We start from the raw sequence: 19,261 nt of genomic DNA on the forward strand, positions 1-19,261 counted from the left end.
GATCCGGGCGAGCGGTGCGGGACGAGCGCTTAATTAACGGCGCTTTTCCCTGTTTTCCAGTGATTCCATTTATTGATTTTTCCTCATTTTGGGAACGCCGGCGCTCAGGGCGGCACCGCGGCGGCCACGGTGGCCGGCGGCTCCGGCGCCTCCCCGGGCTCCTCCGCGGCGGCCTCGGCCCCGGGCCGGCGGAACAGGAGCCGGTGCAGCCCTGCGGACGGATACGCGGGAAGCGGGGGAGCCGCTTCCCGCCGGGAATTCGGGATCCGGGGGGGACGTGCGGCACTCACGGGGGTGCCGCTCCGGGTGCTGCGCGAGGCGGCGCGCGGCCAGCAGCGCCGCGCCGGCGGCCACCAGCATCGCCGCGAGCGCCGCCGGCGCCGCCGCGTACGGAGCCAGGCGAGGCCGGGGCCGGGCTGCGTGAGAGCGTTCACTCTGGAACCTACTGAGGGCAACTCGAGAATGGGGCCCCCTAACCCGCACCCGCCTTGCTGGAGGGGGCTGGATTCTCCCTATGGAGCTTGGGCCTCACTGGGAAGCACCCCGGGCTGGAGCTGGGCCCCAACTGGGAATAAAGCTGGGAATCACCCTGGGAATCACCCTGGGATTGGGAAGCAAAGCGAAGGGTAGCCAAGAGGGAATGGATCTGGGAAGCTAAAGGGAAATCCATGAGGCCCAGGAGCTTCCCAACCTTGGGATGGAGGGAAATCTGGCATTAGGAGCCCAGGGGCCAACGGAGGTGGGAATGGAGAAGGGAGGAGTGGGTGGAAGCTGGATAAGGAGTTGGGAATAAAGGGATGACCAGAGCCGGGAACCCAATGGGCCCTGGAGCGAGGAAGGGAGTTGGGAAGCAAACTGGGAACCCAATGGGGAATGGAGCTGGGAATAGGGCTGGGAAGCAAAGGGGAAATACAAAGGGGCCCTGGAGCTGGGAACCAGTTGGGAAGGAAGTGGAGAGGCAAACTTGGAATGCTGGGGCATGGAGCTGGGATTTTGGAACTTGGAATAGGGCTGGGAATGCATCTGGGAAGGCGGCTGGGAGCAAACTGGGAATGGAGGGAAGCCCAGAGCTGGGCAGCTGACAGGGAATGGAGCTGGGCAGGGAGCTAAGGGAAGGACTGGGAATGGAGCTGGGAAGCAAACTGGGAACCCAAGGGGGACTGGATCTGGGAACAGGGCCAGGAATGGAACTGGGAATCAAACTGCAAATGGAGGGAAGGCTGGAGCAGGGACTGCAACAGGGAGCAGTGTTGGGAAAGGAGCTACGGGAAGAACTGGGAATGGAGCTGGGAAGCAAGTGGGAGACCCAAGGGGGATGGGAGCTGGGAATGGAGCTGGGAAACAAGTGGGAAACCCAAGGGGGATGGGAGCTGGGAATGGAGCTGGGAAACAAGTGGGAAACCCAAGGGGGCTGGAGCTGGGACCTAGTTGGGAAGAAAGCTGGGAAGCAAGTGGGAAACCCGAGGGGGATGGGAGCTGAGATCCAGTAGGGAAGGGAGCTGGGAAACTGGGAGTGCAGTTGGAAACAGAGTTGGGAAGCAACCGGGACTGGGGCTGGGAAGGGAACTGGGAACCCACCGGGCACTGGAGCTGGGAATGGGGCAGGGAATGGAGCCGGGAATGGGACTCGGCATGGGGCTGGGAATGGAACTGGGGATGGGGCTGGGAATATGGCTGGGGATGGGGTTGGGCACGGGGCTGGGAGTGGGGCTGGGAATGGAGCTGGGAGTGGGGCTGGGAATGGGGTTGGGAGTGGGGCTGGGAATGGGGCTGGGCACGGAGCTGGGCTCGGGGCTGGGAATGGGGCCGGGAATGTGGCTGGGGATGGGGCTGGGCATGGGGCTGGGAATGGAGCTGGGAATGGGGCTGGGAGTGGGGCTGGGCACGGAGCTGGGCTCGGGGCTGGGAACAGGGCTGGGAACAGGGCTGGGAATGTGGCTGGGAATGGGGCTGGGAATGGGGCTGGGCGTGGAGCTGGGAATGGGGCTGGGAATGGAGCTGGGAACGGGACTGGGAATATGGCTGGGAACGGGGCTGGGCACGGGGCTGGGAGTGGGGCTGGGAATGGAGCTGGGAATGGGGTTGGGAACGGGGCTGGGAGTGGGGCTGAGAACGGGGCTGGGAGTGGGGCTGGGAATGGGGCTGAGAATGGGGCCGAGAATGGGGCTGGGAACGGAGCTGGGCACGGGGCTGGGAATGGGGCAGGGCATGGGGCATGGAATGGAGCTGGGAACGGGCCTGGGCACGGAGCTGGGAACGGGGCTGGGAATGGAGCTGGGAATGGAGCTGGGAACGGGCCTGGGCACGGAGCTAGGAACGGGGCTGGGGATGGAGCTGGGAATGGGGCTGGGAACGGGGCTGGGGACGGAGCTGGGCTCGGGGCCGTGCGGCCGCCGCGCGCACTCACGCTGCACGGCCAGGCGCAGCGCGGCGCGGGCGCGGCGGCGCAGCCGGGGGTTCCGCGCCAGGCACGCGTAGGTGCCGGCGTGCGCGGGCGCCAGGCGGCCCAGGGCCAGCGCGGGCCCGCGGGCCACGCGGCCGCCGTCCCGCAGCCACGCGTAGCGGCAGGGCGGCCGCGACGCCGCGCGGCACCGCAGCACCAGGGCCGCCCCCTCGGGCGCCGCCAGCGCCGCCCGCGCGCCCGGGCTGCCGCCCGCCGTGATCACCGGCGCGTCGGGGCCGTCTGCGGGAGCGGCGACGCGTCAGCGCGCGGCGCGACGGGGGCTGCGAGCGCGATAGGGGCAACGAGCGAGTCGGAGAGAGCACGTCGCGATAGGGGCTGCGAGCGGGGCACGATAGGGGCTACGAGCGAGTCATGACAGGGGCAACGAGCGAGTCGCGATAGCGGCTACGAGCGGGGCACAATAGGGGCCACAACCGAGTCGCGATAGGGGCTGCGAGCGGGGCGCGATAGGGGCCGCAACCGAGTCGCGATAGGGGCTGCGAGCGCGTCGGAGAGAGCACGTCGTGGTAGGGGCCGCGAGCGAGTCGCGATAGGGGCTGCGAGCGAGTCGGAGAGAGCACGTCGCGATAGGGGCTGCGAGCGCGACAGGGGCAGCAAGCGAGTCGTGATAGGGGCCGCGAGCGCGATAGGGGCAACAAGCGAGTCGCAATAGGGGCCACGAGCGAGTCACGATAGGGGCTGCGAGCGCGTCAGACAGAGCATGTCACGATAGGGGCCACGAGTGAATCGTGATGGGGCTGCAAGCACATCGGAGAGAGCACGTCGCAATAGGGGCTGCGAGCGCGATAGGGGCAACGAGCGAGTCGCGATAGGGGCTGCAAGCGGGCGCGATAGGGGCCGCGAGCGAGTCGGAGAGAGCACGTCGCGATAGGGGCGGCGAGCGAGTCGCGATAGGGGCTGCGAGCGCGATAGGGGCTGCGAGCGCGACAGGGGCAGCAAGCGAGTCGTGATAGGGGCCGCGAGCGCGACAGGGGCAACGAGCGGGGCGCGATAGGGGCTGCGAGCGGGCGCGATAGAGGCTGTGAGCGGGGCGCGATAGGGGCTGCGAGCGCGATAGGGGCAACGAGCAAGTTGCGATAGGGGCTGCGAGCACGTCAGAGAGAGCACGTCACGATAGGGGCCACGAGCGAATCGTGATAGGGGCTGCAAGCACATCGGAGAGAGCACGTCGCGATAGGGGCTGCGAGCACGATAGGGGCCACAACCGGGTCGCGATAGGGGCTGCGAGCGGGGCGCGATAGGGGCTGCGAGCGCGATAGGGGCAACGAGCGAGTCGCGATAGGGGCTGCGAGCGCGATAGGGGCAACGAGCGGGGCGCGATAGGGGCTGCAAGCGCGAGAGGGGCAACAAGCGAGTCGCAACAGGGGCTGCGAGCGGGGCACGATAGGGGCCGCGAGCACATCGGAGAGAGCACGTCGCGATAGGGGCTGCAAGCGGGGCACGATAGGGGCTGCAAGCGAGTCGCGATAGGGGCCACGAGCGAGTCGCGATAGGGGCCGCGAGCACATTGGAGAGAGCACGTCACGATAGGGGCCACGAGCGAATCGTGATAGGGGCTGCAAGCGCGTCGGAGAGAGCACGTCGCAATAGGGGCTGCGAGCGCGATAGGGGCAACAAGCGAGTCGCGATAGGGGCTGTGAGTGGGGCGCGATAGGGGCTGCGAGCGCGTTGGAGAGAGCACGTCGCGATAGGGGCCACGAGCGCGATAGGGGCCGCGAGCGAGTCGCGACAGGGGCTGCGAGCGGGGCACGATAGGGGCCGCGAGCACATTGGAGAGAGCACGTCACGATAGGGGCCACGAGCGAATCGTGATAGGGGCTGCAAGCGCGTCGGAGAGAGCACGTCGCGATAGGGGCTGCGAGCGCGATAGGGGCAATGAGCGGGGCGCGATAGGGGCCGTGAGTGGGGCGCGATAGGGGCTGCGAGTGCGTTGGAGAGAGCACGTCGCGATAGGGGCCACGAGCGCGATAGGGGCCGCGAGCGAGTCGCGACAGGGGCTGCGAGCGGGGCACGATAGGGGCCGCGAGCACATCGGAGAGAGCACGTCGCGATAGGGGCTGCGAGCGGGGCGCGATAGGGGCTGCAAGCGAGTCGTGATAGGGGCCGCGAGCGCGTCGTGATAGGGGCTGCCAGCGCAGCGCAATAGGGGCAACGAGCGCGTCGGAGCGAGTCGCAATAGATGCTCTGAGCGCGTCGCGATAGGTGCTATGAGCACATTGCAATAGGAGTGGCGAGCGCGTGGCGATAGGACTGGTGAGCGTGTCGCGATAGGTGCCACAAGCACGTCGCGATAGGCATGGCGATCGCATCACGATAGGAGTGACGAGCGCATCGCAATAGGTGCCACAAGCATGTTGTGATAGGCGCCACGATCGTGTCGCGATAGACACCACGAGCGTGTCGTGATAGGTGCTGCAAGCGCAGCGCGATAGGCACTGTGATCGTGTCGCGATAGGTGCTATGAGCGCATCGTGATAGGCGCCGCGAGCATGTCGCGATAGGTGCTATAAGTGCATCATGATAGGCGCCGCAAGCGCGTCGCGATAGGCGTCGCGACAGGCACGGCGATCATGTCGCGATAGGCACCGCGATCCTGTCACGATAGGCGTGACGATCGCGTCGCAATAGGTGCTATGAGTGCATTGCGATAGGCGTCGCGACAGGCGCGGTGATCGTGTCGCGATAGGGGCTATGAGTGCGTTGCGATAGGCGTCGCGATAGGGGCTATGAGCACGTCGCGATAGGGGCTATGAGTGCGTCGTGATAGGTGCTATGAGCGTGTCGCGATAGGTGTCGCGATATGGGCTATGAGCGCATCACGCTAGGCGGCATGACAGGCACGGCGCTCGCGTCGCGATAGGGGCTATGAGCGTGTCGCGATAGGTGCTACGAGCGCGGCGCGATAGGGGCTACGATCGTGTCACGGTAAGGGCTATGAGCGCGTCGTGATAAGTGTCGTGACAGGCGCGGCGATCGTGTCGCGATAGGGGCTACGAGCGCGTCGCGATAGGGGCTATGAGCGTGTCGCGATAGCTGTCGCGATAGGGGCTATGAGCACGTCGCGATAGGGGCTATGAGCGCGTCGCAATAGGCGTCGCCATAGGTGCTACGAGCGCGTCGCGATAGGGGCTATGAGCGCGTCGCGATAGCTGTCGCGATAGGGGCTACGAGCGCGTCGCGATAGGGGCTATGAGCGCGTCACGATAGCTGTCGCGATAGGGGCTATGAGCGCGTCGCGCTAGGCGTCGCGATAGGGGCTAGGAGCGCGTCGCGATAGGTGTCGCGATAGGGGCTAGGAGCGCGTCGCGCTAGGCGTCGCGATAGGGGCTACGAGCACGTCGCGCTAGGCATCGCGATAGGGGCTACGAGCGCGTCGCGATAGGCGTCGCGATAGCTGTCGCGATAGGGGCTAGGAGCGCGTCGCGACAGGCGCGCCGCGCACTCACAGGCCACATCGAGGAAGGCCGGGCGGCTGCGGCGGCTGCTGACCTCGTTGCGCGCCGTGCACGCGTACCAGCCGGCGTGCGCGCGGGCCGCCGGCGCCAGCCGCAGCGCCGCCCCCCGCCACGTCCCGCCACCGTCCCCATCGTCGTCATCGTCATCGTCGTCCCCGTCGTCCCCGTCGCCGCGGTGGCGCCGCGGGGGCGCGCGGCGGCGCCACGAGAAGCGCAGCGGCGCCGAGCCCTCGCGCACGCCGCACCGCAGCACCGGGCCCCCCTGGCCCTCGGCCGCCACCGCCGCCTCCGGACGCACCCAGGGCTTCGACACCGGCACTGCGGGGGACAGCGCGGCCCGCTCCCGCTTTTCCCGCTCCCAATCCCGCTTTTCCCGCTCCCAATCCCGCTTTTCCCGCTCCTAATCCCGCTTTTCCCGCTCCCAATCCCGCTTTTCCCACCCCTAGTCCCACCTCTCCTGTCCCGATCCCTCATTTCCCACCCCGAGCCCTCATTTCCCAGCCCAATTCCGTTTCCCACCCCCAACCCTGCTCTTCCCACCCCAATCCCTTTTTTCCCACCACCAATCCCACTTCTCCTTCCCCAATCCCTTATTTCCCACCCCCAATCCCACTTTTCCCACCCCAATCCTTCTTTTCCCACCCCAATCCCTCTTTTCCCACCCCAATCCCTCCTTTCCCACCCCAATCCCGCATTTCCCCCCCAATCCCGCATTTCCCACCCCAATCCCTCGTTTCCCACACCCAATCCCGCTTTTCCTGCCCCAATCCCTCCTTTCCCACCCCAATCCCTTATTTCCCACCCCCAATCCCATTTTCCCGCCCCAATCCCTCTTTTCCCACCCCAAGCCCTCAATTCCCACCCCAATCTCTTGTTGCCCACCCCAATCCCTTATTTCCCACCCCCAATCCCGCTTTTCCCACCCCAATCCCTCATTTCCCACCCCAATTCCATTTCCCACCCCCAACCCTGCTTTTCCCACCTCAATCCCTCTTTTCCCACCCGCAATCCCACTTCTCCTGCCCCAATCCCTCATTTCCCACCCCAGTCCCTCATTTCCCACCCCAATCCTGCTTTTCCTGCCCCAATCCCTCTTTTCCCACCCCAATCCCTCATTTCCCACCCTCCCAACCCCACTTTTTTCCACCCCAATCCCCCTTTTCCCAGACCACATCCTTCTTTTCCCACCCTAATCTCTCTTTTTTTTCCCACCCCACCCCGCTATTCCTACCTCCAATCCCTCTTTTCCCACCACCATCCCTCTCTTCCTGACCCACCTCCCACTTTTCCCACCCCCAATCCTACTTTTTGCACCCCAATCCCTCTTTTCCCACCCCCAATCCTACTTTTCCCATTCCACATCCTGTTTTTCCTACACCAATCCCTCATTTACTGCCCAATCCCTCTTTTCCCACCCTCAAACCCTCTTCCTCCTCACCAATCCCACTTTTCCCTCCCCAATCCTCCTTTTCCTGCCCCATATCCCACCCCAACCCTGCTTTTCCGACTCCAGCCCCTCATTTCCCACCCGTCTCATCTTTCCCATTTTACTTCCTATTTTCCTGCCCCCATCCTTCTTTTCTCACCCCCTAATCCCACCCCAAACCCACTTTTCTCATCCACATCCCTTTTTCCATCCCCAATCCCTCATATCCCATCTTCAACCCCATTTTTCCCACTCTAAATCCCTGTTTTCCCCACCCTGCACCTCTCTTGGCCCATTCCAATTCCACTTTTTCCATCTTCAAACCCATTTTCCCCACTCTAATCCCTCCCTTTTCCACCCCGATCTCTTTTCCCACTCCCAATCCCTCTTTTCTTCCCCCAATTCCCACTTTTCCCACCAGAATCCATCCTTTACCCACCCCAATCCCACCCCAACCCTCATTTACCATCTCCATCCCCTCTTTTCCCATCTCTCGCTCTTTCCCAACCCCAGATCCCCCCTTTTCCCACCTCCCTTCTCCCCTTTTCCCCAGTGCCCCCCTTTTCCCAACACACATCCCCCCTTTCCCACCCCTGATCCCTCTTTTCCCATCCCAAATTCACCCTTTTTCCACTCGAATCCCCCCCCTTTTCCCACTGCGGGGGAAAATCCCATCCTGTTCCGGCCCCTTCCCACCATGAGGGGCTGCAGTAGGGGCTAGTGGGATGCTATAGGGGCTAGTGGGATTCTATGGGGCTAGTGGGATGTTATGGGACTAGTGGGATATTGTAGGGCTATGGGAATTCTATATGGGCCAGTGGGATGCTATGGGGCTAGTGGGATGCTATAGGGGCTAGTGGGATGCTATGGGGGCTAGTGGGATTCTATGAGGGCCAGTGGGATGCTATAGGGGCTAGTGGGATGCTATGGGGGCTAGTGGGATTCTATGGGGCTAGTGGGATGTTATGGGACTAGTGGGATGCTGTAGGGCTATGGGAATGCTATATGGGCCAGTGGGATGCTATAGGGGCTAGTGGGATGCTATGGGGGCTAGTGGGATTCTATGGGGGCTAGTGGGATGCTATGGGACTAGTGGGATTCTATAGGGGCTAGTGGGATTCTATGGGGGCTAGTGGGATGCTATGGGGCTAGTGGGATGCTATAGGGGCTAGTGGGATCCTATATGGGCTAGTGGGATGCTATGAGGCTAGTGGGATGCTATGGGGACTAGTGGAATTCTGTGGGGGCTAGTGGGATGCTATGGGGACTAGTGGAATTCTGTGGGGGCTAGTGGGATGCTATGGGGGCTAGTAGGATGCTATGGGGACTAGTGGAATTCTGTGGGGGCCAGTGGGTTGCTATGGGCTAGTGGGATGCTATGGGGGCTAGCAGGATGCTATATGGGCTAGTGGGATGCTATAGGGGCTAGTGGGATGCTATGGGGGCCAGTGGGTTGCTATGGGGCTAGTGGGATGCTATGGGGGCTAGTAGGATGCTGTATGGGCTAGGGGGATGCTATATGGGCTAGTGGGATGCTATGGGGCTAGTGGGATGCTATAGTGGCCAGTGGAATGCTATGGGGGCTAGTGGGATACTATAGGGCTATGAGGATGGTGTATGGGCCAGTGGGATGCTATATGGGCTAGTGGGATGTTATGGGGCTAGTGGGATGCTAGGGGGTAGCAGGCTGCAACATGGGCTAGTGATTTGCAATATTGGCTAGCAGGCTGCGATCTGGGCTAGTGTGGGGCAGTAGGGGCAATGGGGATGCAACACGGGCCAGCAGGATGCAGTAGTGGCTAGCGGGATGGCCGTATGGGCTAGCGGGCTGCAGCAGGAACTCGGGGCTGTGACATGGGCTAGTGGGCCGCAGTATGGGCTAGCAGGATGCAGGATGGGCTAGTGGGCTACCATATGGGCTAGGGGGCTGCAGTGTGGGCTACCAGGACACAGTATGGGCTAGTAGGCTGCAATACAGGCTAGTGGGCTGCAACATGGACTAGTGGGCTGCAATATGGGCTAACGGGCTGCAATGTGGGCTAGTGACCTGCAGGATGGGCTAGGGGGTTGCCATCTGGGCTAGCAGGCTGCAATACAGACTATTGGGCTGCAATACGGGCTATCAGGCTGCAATAGGGACTATTGGGGTGCAATATGGACCCAGGGGCTGCAGTAGGGACTATTGGGGTGCAATATGGACTCGTGGGCTGCAATAGCGGCTATTACGCTGCAACGGGGGCTCGTGGGCATTGATAGGGACTATTGGGCTGCAATATGGACTTGGGGGCTGCAATAGGGTCTATCAGGCTGCAACGGGGCCTCACGGGCTGCAATATGGACTCGGGGGCTGCAACAGGGACTACTGGGGTTGCAATATGGACTCGGGGGCTGCAATAGGGACTATTGGGGTGCAATATGGACTCAGAGGCTGCAATAGGGTCTATCAGGCTGCAACAGGGCCTCGCGGGCTGCAATATGGACTCGGGGGCATTGATAGGGACTATTGGGGTGCAATATGGACTCGTGGGCTACAATAGGGGCTATCACGCTGCAATGGGGCCTCATGGGCTGCTATATGGACTCTTGGGCATTGATAGGGACTATTGGGCTGCAATATGGACTTGGGGGCTGCATTGCGGGCTATCAGGCTGCAACGGGGGCTCCTGGGCTGCAATATGGACCTGAGGGCTGCAATAGGGACTATTGGGGTGCAATATAGACTCGTGGGCTGCAATAGGGGCTATCAGGCTGCAATATGGACTCGTGTGCTGCAATATAGACATTGATAGGGTCGATTGGGCTGCAATATGGACTCGGGAGCTGCAATAGGGACTATTGGGGTGCAGTATGGACTCGTGGGCTACAATAGCAGCTATCAGGCTGCAACGGGGGCTATCAGGCTGCAATGGGGCCTCGTGGGCTGCAATATGGACTTGGGGGCCTTGATAGGGACTATTGGGGTGCAATATGGACCCGGGGGCTGCAATAGGGACTATTGGGGTGCAACGGGGATTCTTGGGCTGCGATATGGACTCGGGGGCTGCAATAGGGATTATTGGAGTGCAATATGGACTCGTGGGCTACAATAGGGGCTATCAGACTGCAACTGGGGCTCGTGGGCTGCTATATGGACTCGTGCGCATTGATAGGGACTATTGGGCTGCAATATGGACTCGGGGGCTGTATTGCGGGCTATCAGGCTGCAACGGGGGCTCCTGGGCTGCAATATGGACTCGGGGGCTGCAATAGGGGCTTTTGGGCTGCAATATGGACTCGTAGACTAAAATAGGGGCTATCAGGCTGCAACGGAGCCTCGCGGGCTGCAATACGGACTTGTGGGCATTGATAGGGACTATTGGGGTGCAATATGGACTCGCGGGCTGCAATATGGACATTGATAGGGACTATTGGGGTGCAATATGGACTCGGGGGCTGCAATAGGGTCTATCAGGCTGCAACGGGGCCTCGCGGGCTGCGATATGGACTTGTGGGCTGCAATAGGGCCTCGCGGGCTGCAATATGGACTCGGGGGCTGCAATAGGGACTACTGGGGGTGCCATATGGACTCGGGGGCTGCAATAGGGGCTATCAGGCTGCAATATGGACTTGTGGGCTGCAATATGGTCTCGTGGGCATTGATAGGGACTATTGGAGGTGCCATATGGACTCGGGGTCTGCAATAGGGGCTATCAGGCTGCAATATGGACTTGTGGGCTGCAATATGGACTCGTGGGCCTTGATAGGGACTATTGGGGGTGCAGTATAGACTCGTGGGCTGCAATAGGGGCTATCGGGCTGCAATGGGGGCCTCATGGGCTGCTATATGCACTCGTGGGCATTGATAGGGACTATTGGGCTGCAATATGGACTCGGGGGCTGCAGTAGGGACTACTGGGGGTGCAATATGGACTCATGGGCTACAATAGGGGATATCACGCTGCAGCGGGGGCTTGTGGGCTGCAATATGGACTCGTGGGCCTTGATAGGGACTATTGGGGTGCAATACGGACTCGGAGTCTGCAACAGGGCCTATCAGGCTGCAATATGGACTTGTGGGCTGCAATATGGACTCGTGGGCCTTGATAGGGACTATTGGGGGTGCAGTATAGACTCGTGGGCTGCAATAGGGGATATCAGGCTGCAATATGGACTCGGGGGCTGCAATAGGGACTACTGGGGGTGCAATATGGACTCGGGGCTGCAATAGGGTCTATTGTGGAGCAATATGGCCTCGCGGGCTGCACTATGGACTCGGGGGCTGTGATAGGGACTACTGGGGGTGCAATATGGACTCGTGGGCTGCAATAGGGGCTATCAGGCTGCAATATGGACTCGGGGGCTGCAATAGGGACTACTGGGATGCAATATGGCCTCGCGGGCTGCACTACGGGCCCCGGCGGGCGCTCACCCAGCACGCGGAGGCTCACGGCGCCGTAGGAGGCGCCGAGGCGGCCGCCGGGCCGCGCCACGCGCAGCGCCTGGCACAGGAAGCGGCCCTGGGCGGCCGCGCGCAGCCCCGCCAGCCGCAGGCGCCCGCCGGGCCCGGCGCTGGCCCGGCCCAACGCGGCCGCCCCGGGCGCCAGCGCCGCGCGGCCCCCGGCGCTCACCAGGGCCACGGCCCGCGGGCGCCCGCCCGGCGGCCCCGGCGGCCCCGCGAAGCTCCAGAAGGTCACGGCGGCGCCCGGGGCCCCGCACGGCAGCTCCACGGCCCGGCCCCGCACGCCCGTCACCGTCTGCTCCTCGTAGTCGCCCAGCGGCGCCGCCGACAGCTCCCCTGCGCGCGCGGGGACGTCGGACGGGGCCGCGGTGACGCCACCCGCTGCCACCACCCGGCCTGGGGACGCGGCCCGGCCGCCCCTTCCACCCGTGCGCTGAGTTGCGCCGGGCTCAGCTGCACCCCAGGGGCTCCCCGTTGGGTTTGGGGGGTCATTGGGGTGATGCACCCACGGGTCCCCCTATTACTGTCATCTTCCCCATTGGTGTCACCCCCCCACAGCTTGGGGACCCGGCCCCGTCACGTCTCAGCCTCCCCATCCATGCGCTGAGTTGGCTGGGGCTCAGCTGCACCCCAGGGGCTCCCCGTTGGGTTTGGGGGGGTCATTGGGGTGGGGGGCTGCGCCCACGGGTCCCCCTATTACTGACATCCCCCCCATTGCTGTCACCCCCCCGCACACTGGGGTCACCCTCCCACACCTTGGGGACCCGGCCCCATCAGGTCTCAGCCTCCCCATCCATGCACTGAGTTGGCTGGGGCTCAGCTGCACCCCAGGGGCTCCCCGTTGGGTTTGGGGGGTCATTGGGGTGATGCACCCACGGGTCCCCCTATTACTGTCATCTTCCCCATTGGTGTCACCCCCTCACAGCTTGGGGACCCAGCCCCGTCACGTCTCAGCCTCCCCATCCATGCACTGAGTTGGCTGGGGCTCAGCTGCACCCCAGGGGCTCCCCGTTGGGTTTGGGGGGTAATTGGGATGGGGGGGCAGCACCCATGGGCCCCCCCCATTGCTCTCAGCCCCCCCATTGGTGTCACCCCCCACACACACACCTTGGGGACCCGGCCCCGTCACGTCTCAGTCTCCCCTTCCATCCATGCACTGAGTTGGCTGGGGCTCAGCTGCACCCCAGGGGCTCCCCGTTGGGTTTGGGGGGGTCATTGGGGTGGGGGGCTGCGCCCACGGGTCCCCCTATTACTGACATCCCCCCCATTGCTGTCACCCCCCCACACACTGGTGTCACCCCCTCACAGCTTGGGGACCCAGCCCCGTCACGTCTCAGCCTCCCCATCCATGCACTGAGTTGGCTGGGGCTCAGCTGCACCCCAGGGGCTCCCCATTCAGTTTGGGGGGTAATTGGGGTGGGGGGGCGGCACCCATGGGCCCCCCCCATTGCTGTCACCCCCCCATTGCTGTCACCCCCTCCCATTGCTGTCCCCCCCCACCCCTTGGGGACCCGCCACCCCTCCGTCTCCCTTTCCCCACGCGCTCCCCATCCCGACATGCACCGAGTTGCCCAGGGCTCTGCAGCTCCCCTGCGCACCCAGGGAAGGGGCTTTGGGGTTGTTTTTGGGGGGGGGGTTGCACCCATGGGACCCCATTTCCCTCCCCCCCAGCACCCATCTCCCCCCCATCGCTCACACGTGGCGGCTGCTCCGAGCGGGACCGGTCCCTGCGGCTCCATCCCTGCGGAATCGGCAGCGTTGCGGGAAAATGGGAACAATTCGGGGTCCGGGGCTGCACCCATGGGTGCCCCCCACAACCGCTCACCCGCAGCCAGCGCCGGCAGCGCCCACAGCAGCCAGAGCGGCGGCACCCGCGCGCGCCCCATGGCGCCATGTCCCCCTTCCCGGCGCCCGCGTCCCCCCCCGCAATTCCCGCGGCGGCTCCGGTTTCCCCCGGCCCCGATTCCCGCTCCATTATTCATGGGCCGCTTGATCCCCGCCGAAACCCGAGGCCGCAATCTGGGCCCCGGCGTCCGGGACACGGGATACCCGGCTGATATTTCATCCCCGCCATCAAACTTTGATGGGATAACGGGAGCGGGGAGGGGGCCCTTCCGGATCGACAACGGAGACGGGAATTATTTATAATGGCGGCTTTTATTTTTATAAACACGAAACACTGGGAGCCGGTGGCCAAATTCCCACCGCTGTCCAACGGGATCCGCCCAGCGCTCCCGTTTTCCGGGCTTTTTGGGGGGAATAAAACCAACCTTGGGGATTTTGGGGGAAAAACAGGGGAGGAAAGAGAAAAGGGGGGTTTTTTTTCCCCCTGGCTTTGGAAACAGAACAGATCCGGGCGCTTTCCGAAGCGGCCGTCACGCGTCGATCTTCTCCAGCTCATCCATGTCATCGGGGTCCAACCGCTTGATCTCCGTCTCTGCGGAAAGGGCGACGCTCCCGCGTGGGTTTATCCCGTTTTTTTCCCCACGTTTTTCCTCGGAAAAGCGGGATTCACTCACGGAAGTGCTCCTCGATGAGGCGCACCAGGTGCAGGTTGCGGCGCTCCACCATGTTGAAGGCGATGCCCTTCTTGCCGAAGCGCCCGGCGCGGCCGATGCGGTGCAGGTAGGTCTCGAAATCCGGCTCCTTGCTCCACGTGCCGGGGAGGTTGAAGTTCACCACGATGGTCACTTGCTTCACGTCGATCCCTACGGGAAAAGGGGGGAAAAAAAAAACACAAAAAAGCCAAAAAAGAGGGGGGAAAAGGGTGGAAATCGGGTTGGGAGCGGAGATACCCCTGGCGCAGACGTTGGTGGTGACCAGGACCTTCTCCTTGCCGTCGCGGAAGCGCTGGATCACGTCGGCGCGTTGCTCCACGGTGAGCTCGGCCGTGAGCATGGCCACGCGGTGCCCGTCGTCCGTCATGGCCAGCGAGAGCCACTCGGCCAGTTTGCGCGTCTGGATGGGACACACGTGAGCCGGAGCCCCCGGAACGCGCGGGATTCCCGGGAAACCGCCGCGTTATCCCGAACTGGGGGTGGGGAAGGCACCCACCTGGCAGAAGATGATGGCCTGGCCGATGGTGATGCTGCCGTAGATGTTGCAGAGGGCCCGGTACTTGTCGAGGCGGCTCTCGCACACGAAGTAGTACTGGCGCACGGCGCCCAGCGTGAGCTCCTCCTGCCGCAGCTTGATGACGATGGGGTTGGCCACGAGCTGCGTGGCGAACTGCCACACGGCCTTCTTGAAGGTGGCCGAGAAGAGCAGCAGCTGGCACTCGCGGGGCAGCACCCTGGGGCGAAACGGGTGCCATTCCATGGGGGAAAAGCACCGGGAAAAGGGGGTCCGCGCGGGCGGGTGCTCACCGCTGGATGCGGATGCTCTGGCTGGAGAAGCCCTGCGTGTCGATCATGATGTCGGCCTCGTCCAGCACGAAGACGCTGATCTTCTTGAGGTCGAGCAGGCGCCGCTTGAAGCACCAGTCGAGGACGGTGCCCGGGGTGCCGATGACGATCTGCTCCTTGGGCCGCGTGCCCGGCGCCACTGCGGCGTCGTTAACCGGGAGCGCTAATTAGCGACGGCCGCCACCTTATACCTACCTGCAGCCATCGCCCGCTTCCCCTATGCACCCTGCCATTCATCATTATTATCATCATCATTATCATTATTATTATTATTATTATCATTATTATCATTATCATTATATCATTATTATCATTATTATCATCATCATTATCATTGTCATTATTATTATAACATCATTATCATTATTATCATCATCATTTATTTTATACTATATTATTATATGGAATATTATCATATATACTATTACATATACTATTATTACATATATTATATTATATATTATGTATATTATATAGTCTTATTAGTTATTATTGCTATTATTATTATTACTATTATTTAGTGTTATCCCACATTCATTTAGCCTATATCCAGCTAGCGTTTAGCTTATATTCCCCCACTATTAGATATTATTGCTATTATTATTATTTTATTATTATCACTATTATTATTTAGTGTAATCCCACATTCATTTAGCCTATACCCAGCTAGCATTTAGCCTATATTCCTCCACTATTATACATTATTTTATTATTGCTATTATATTATTATTATTATTATTAAGTGTTATCCCATAATCATTTAGCCTATACCCAGCTAGCGTTTAGCCTATATTCCCCCACTATTATATATTATTGCTATTATTATTATTTTATTATTATTACTGTTATTATTTAGTGTTATCCCACATTCATTTAGTCTATATCCAGTTAGCATTTAGCCTATCTTCCCCCAACTATTATACATGATTTTATTATTGCTATTATCATATTATTATTCCTATTATTATTTAGTGCTATCCCACATTCATTTAGCCTATACCCAGCTAGCGTTTAGCTTATATTCCCCCACTATTATACATTATTTTATTATTGCTATTATTTTATTATTATTTAGTGTTATCCCATAATCATTTAGTCTATACCCAGCTAGCGTTTAGCCTATATTCCCCCACTATTATACGTTATTATTGCTCTTATTATTATATTTTTATTATTACTGTTATTATTTAGTGTAATCCCACATTCATTTAGCCTATATCCAGTTAGCATTTAACCCATACTCCCCCACCATCATACATTATTTTATTATTGCTATTATTATTATTATTACTATTATTATTTAGTGTAATCCCATTCATTTAGCCTATATCCAGCTAGCGTTTAGCTTATATTCCCCCACTATTATACATTATTATTGCTATTATATTATTATTACTATTACTATTATTATTTAGTGTTATGCTATATTCATTTAGCCTATATCCAGTTAGCAGTTAGCCTATACTCCCCCACTATTATACATTATTTTATTGCTATTATTATATTATTATTATTATTTTTAGTGTTATCCCACATTCATTTAGCTATATCCAGCTAGCGTTTAGCCTATATCCCCCCACTATTATACACTATTTTATCATTGCTACTTTATTATACATTATTTTATTATTGCTATACCCCATACTAGTGTTACCCTCTATTCCTATCCTACATTCAGCTTTTAGCCTATATTCAGCTGGTGTTTAGCCTATATTCTAGCATTATTATATAGTATTTTCTTCTTCTATAGGGTTGTCCTGTGTTCACGTGGGAGTTTAGCCTATATTTGGCTCGTGTTTACCCCCCATTCCCCCATTACTATATATTATTATTCTCATTCCATAGCGTTATCCTATGCATTTAGCCCATATTCCAGTGTTATTGCATATATGATCACCCTATAGCGTCCTCCTATACCGAGCCAGCGCTCGCTGCTCATGTAGGGTTTCGCCTATATCATAGCGTTTTTATATAGGGAATTATTAAGTTACGGGGTCTATACGTGGCGGGGGACTCACGGCGGTTGCCCTGCACGGCGAAGGTGACCTTGACGTCGGCGCAGAACTGGCCCATGCGCTCCACCACGCGCCCGATCTGCAGCGCCAGCTCGAACGTGGGCGCCAGGCACAGGCACTGGGAAGCGGAGGGGACAAGGACACCGAAACGGGGCCGTTCAGGGGATATTCGGGAATATTTGGGACGCGGTGAGCGGGACGGCCGCGTCCCCGGTACCTGCGGGTAGCAGCGGGCCGCGTTGACCCGGCTCAGCATGGCCAACACGAAGGCCGCCGTCTTGCCCGTGCCCGACTGGCTCTGGGCAATGAGGTTCTGGGGCCTGGCGGGGAGAGGGTGACGATGGTGACGGGGAGCACGGCGCCGTCGCGCGCCGGGGACGGGGACACCCACGGGTGCGCCAGCATCATGGGCAGCGCCGTCTCCTGGATCTTGGAGGGCCGGTTGAAGCCCATGTGGTAGATGCCGCGGAGCAGCTCCTTCTTCCTGCCGAGAGGGAGCCGGGAGGAGGAGGGAAGCGGGATGCGGAGCGGAGGGACACGGCGGCCGGCGGGGGGGGACACTCACAGCGGCAGCTCCTCGAAGGTCTTGACGGAGAAGAGGGGCGACGCGGGGTCGCGCTGCAGCACCTCCACGTGCTGGCTGCTCTCCACCAGCGACGTGCGGATGAGCTTGTTGAGGAGGGAGCTCTCGGCCGAGTCCACTGCGGCGCCGCGGGGACGAAGACGAGGAGGAGGAGGGTTGGGGGGGGACCGAGCGGTGCCTGTTATGGACCCTCCGCAACTGCCAGGGCTGTGGACAGGCTGCACTCACCCTTCTCCTCTTCCTCCTCCTCATCGTCGTCGTCGCTGGCGCGCTCTGGTTCTTGCAGTGGGAGGGAGGGGACAGTGCTGAGGGCTGGGGAACACTGAGGTGGGGGCCGAATGGGGCAGGGGGACAGGGCTTGCACGGGCCAAGGCATCAAGTCTACTGTGAGACAAGGGGGGCACAAGTCCTGCAGTGGGGCAACACGTCTACCAAGGGACGAAGAAACTTCTACCAGTGGACAGGCCAACACGTCTACCCCCGATCGGGATAACAGGTCTACCCTGAAACAGGGCCTCAATAGCGCCGGGCAACACGTCTACCCACAGACGGGATAACAGGTCTACCCCGCAACCAACGGCTCAATGGAATGGGGCAGCACATCTACCCCAGACCGGGGGAGCAGGTCTACCCAGGCACAGCACCTCGGTGAGACGGGCCACCACGTCTACCCCAGCACAGGGCCCACCGTGGGGCGGGGCACCACGTCTACCCCGGGCTGGGGCGCGGGTTCCCCCGGCGGGCCAGGCCGCAGCGCCCCCGCCAGGCCGGGGCTCCCTTACCGCGGCGGCACAGGGAGAGGTCGCGGCGGGCGAGGCGCGGCACGCGCAGCGCGGCGAGCTGCGGGGCGGGGGGAGAGGCGCCGTTAGCGGCGGGGCGGAGGGGCGGGCGGCGCCGCGGCGGCCCCGTCCCTCACCCGCTGCGCCAGCCCCTCCGCCGCCGCCGAGCCCATGGCGGCCGCGCCCGGTAGCGCCGCGCGCCGCGCACGCTCCGCCCCCTCCGCGCCGGGGGCGGGGCCCGGGGTTTGGGGGCGGGGCCCGGGCCTGGGGCTCGGGGCGGGGCGCGCAGGCACTTCCGGGGCGGGGCCGACGGAGGTGAGGCCGCCGCGGGGTCGCGCGGCGCGGGAAGGCGCGGGCTGCTCTATAGGTGCCGGCCGCGTCCCCTATAGGCGATACCGGGGGCCGTAGGGGCAGGGACTCCTTCAGGGTGCGGCTCAGGTCCCCTATAGGGTGGTACTGGGGGCTGGAGGGACAGGGACTCCCTATACTTCCCCTATAGGGTGGTACTGGGGTCTGGAGGGACAGGGACTCCCTATACTTCCCCTATAGGGTGGTGCTGGGGGCTGAAGGGTCAGGGGCTCCCTATACCTCCCCTAGAGAGGGGTGCTGGGGTCTGGAGGGGCAGGGACTCGCTATATGTCCCCTATAGGGTGGTGCTGCGGTTCCTAGGGAGGTCCCCTATACAGGGCTGGTCACA

The 19,261-nt window shown here is 60.8% G+C and overlaps 2 protein-coding genes across 2 annotated transcripts; both read right to left on the reverse strand.

Moving 5' to 3' along the window:
- Positions 1-104: 104 nt before the first annotated feature.
- VSIG10L2 (V-set and immunoglobulin domain containing 10 like 2) lies at positions 105-13,669 on the reverse strand. Its single transcript, XM_088522048.1, has 6 exons — positions 13,609-13,669; positions 11,754-12,119; positions 5,911-6,237; positions 2,408-2,683; positions 291-416; positions 105-211 (listed from the first exon to the last, which is right to left on the reverse strand). The coding sequence occupies exons 1-6, from the start codon at positions 13,667-13,669 to the stop codon at positions 105-107; spliced, it is 1,263 nt and encodes a 420-aa protein (XP_088378174.1).
- A 467-nt stretch (positions 13,670-14,136) lies between these two features.
- On the reverse strand, positions 14,137-18,762 carry DDX25 (DEAD-box helicase 25). Its single transcript, XM_088522038.1, has 12 exons — positions 18,702-18,762; positions 18,568-18,625; positions 18,014-18,064; positions 17,768-17,903; positions 17,594-17,686; positions 17,420-17,522; positions 17,206-17,320; positions 15,149-15,326; positions 14,838-15,075; positions 14,579-14,741; positions 14,303-14,491; positions 14,137-14,220 (listed from the first exon to the last, which is right to left on the reverse strand). The coding sequence occupies exons 1-12, from the start codon at positions 18,735-18,737 to the stop codon at positions 14,159-14,161; spliced, it is 1,422 nt and encodes a 473-aa protein (XP_088378164.1). The 5' UTR covers positions 18,738-18,762; the 3' UTR covers positions 14,137-14,158.
- Between the last annotated feature and the right edge of the window lie 499 nt (positions 18,763-19,261).

This window comes from Tinamus guttatus, unplaced genomic scaffold, assembly GCF_059628265.1.
Source record: "Tinamus guttatus ecotype Peru unplaced genomic scaffold, ASM5962826v1 Tinamus_guttatus_pri_ptg000143l, whole genome shotgun sequence".
In the NCBI taxonomy this organism is placed as follows: domain Eukaryota; kingdom Metazoa; phylum Chordata; class Aves; order Tinamiformes; family Tinamidae; genus Tinamus; species Tinamus guttatus.

Bases quoted from the DNA above. Each gene is read 5' to 3' on its own strand.
- VSIG10L2 (XM_088522048.1), bottom strand. From the start codon at position 13,669: ATGGGGCGCGCGCGGGTGCCGCCGCTCTGGCTGCTGTGGGCGCTGCCG. The intron at 12,120-13,608 runs GTGAGCGGTTGT...CCGCGCGCGCAG, and splicing joins GCTGCCGGCGCTGGCTGCGG to GGGAGCTGTCGGCGGCGCCG. The intron at 417-2,407 runs GTGAGTGCGCGC...GCTCTCACGCAG, and splicing joins GCTGCGCCTGGCCGTGCAGC to CCCGGCCCCGGCCTCGCCTG.
- DDX25 (XM_088522038.1), bottom strand. From the start codon at position 18,737: ATGGGCTCGGCGGCGGCGGAGGGGCTGGCGCAGCGG. The intron at 17,687-17,767 runs GTGAGTGTCCCC...CCCTCTCGGCAG, and splicing joins ACCTTCGAGGAGCTGCCGCT to GAAGAAGGAGCTGCTCCGCG. The intron at 17,321-17,419 runs GTACCGGGGACG...TCCGCTTCCCAG, and splicing joins CGGCCCGCTGCTACCCGCAG to TGCCTGTGCCTGGCGCCCAC.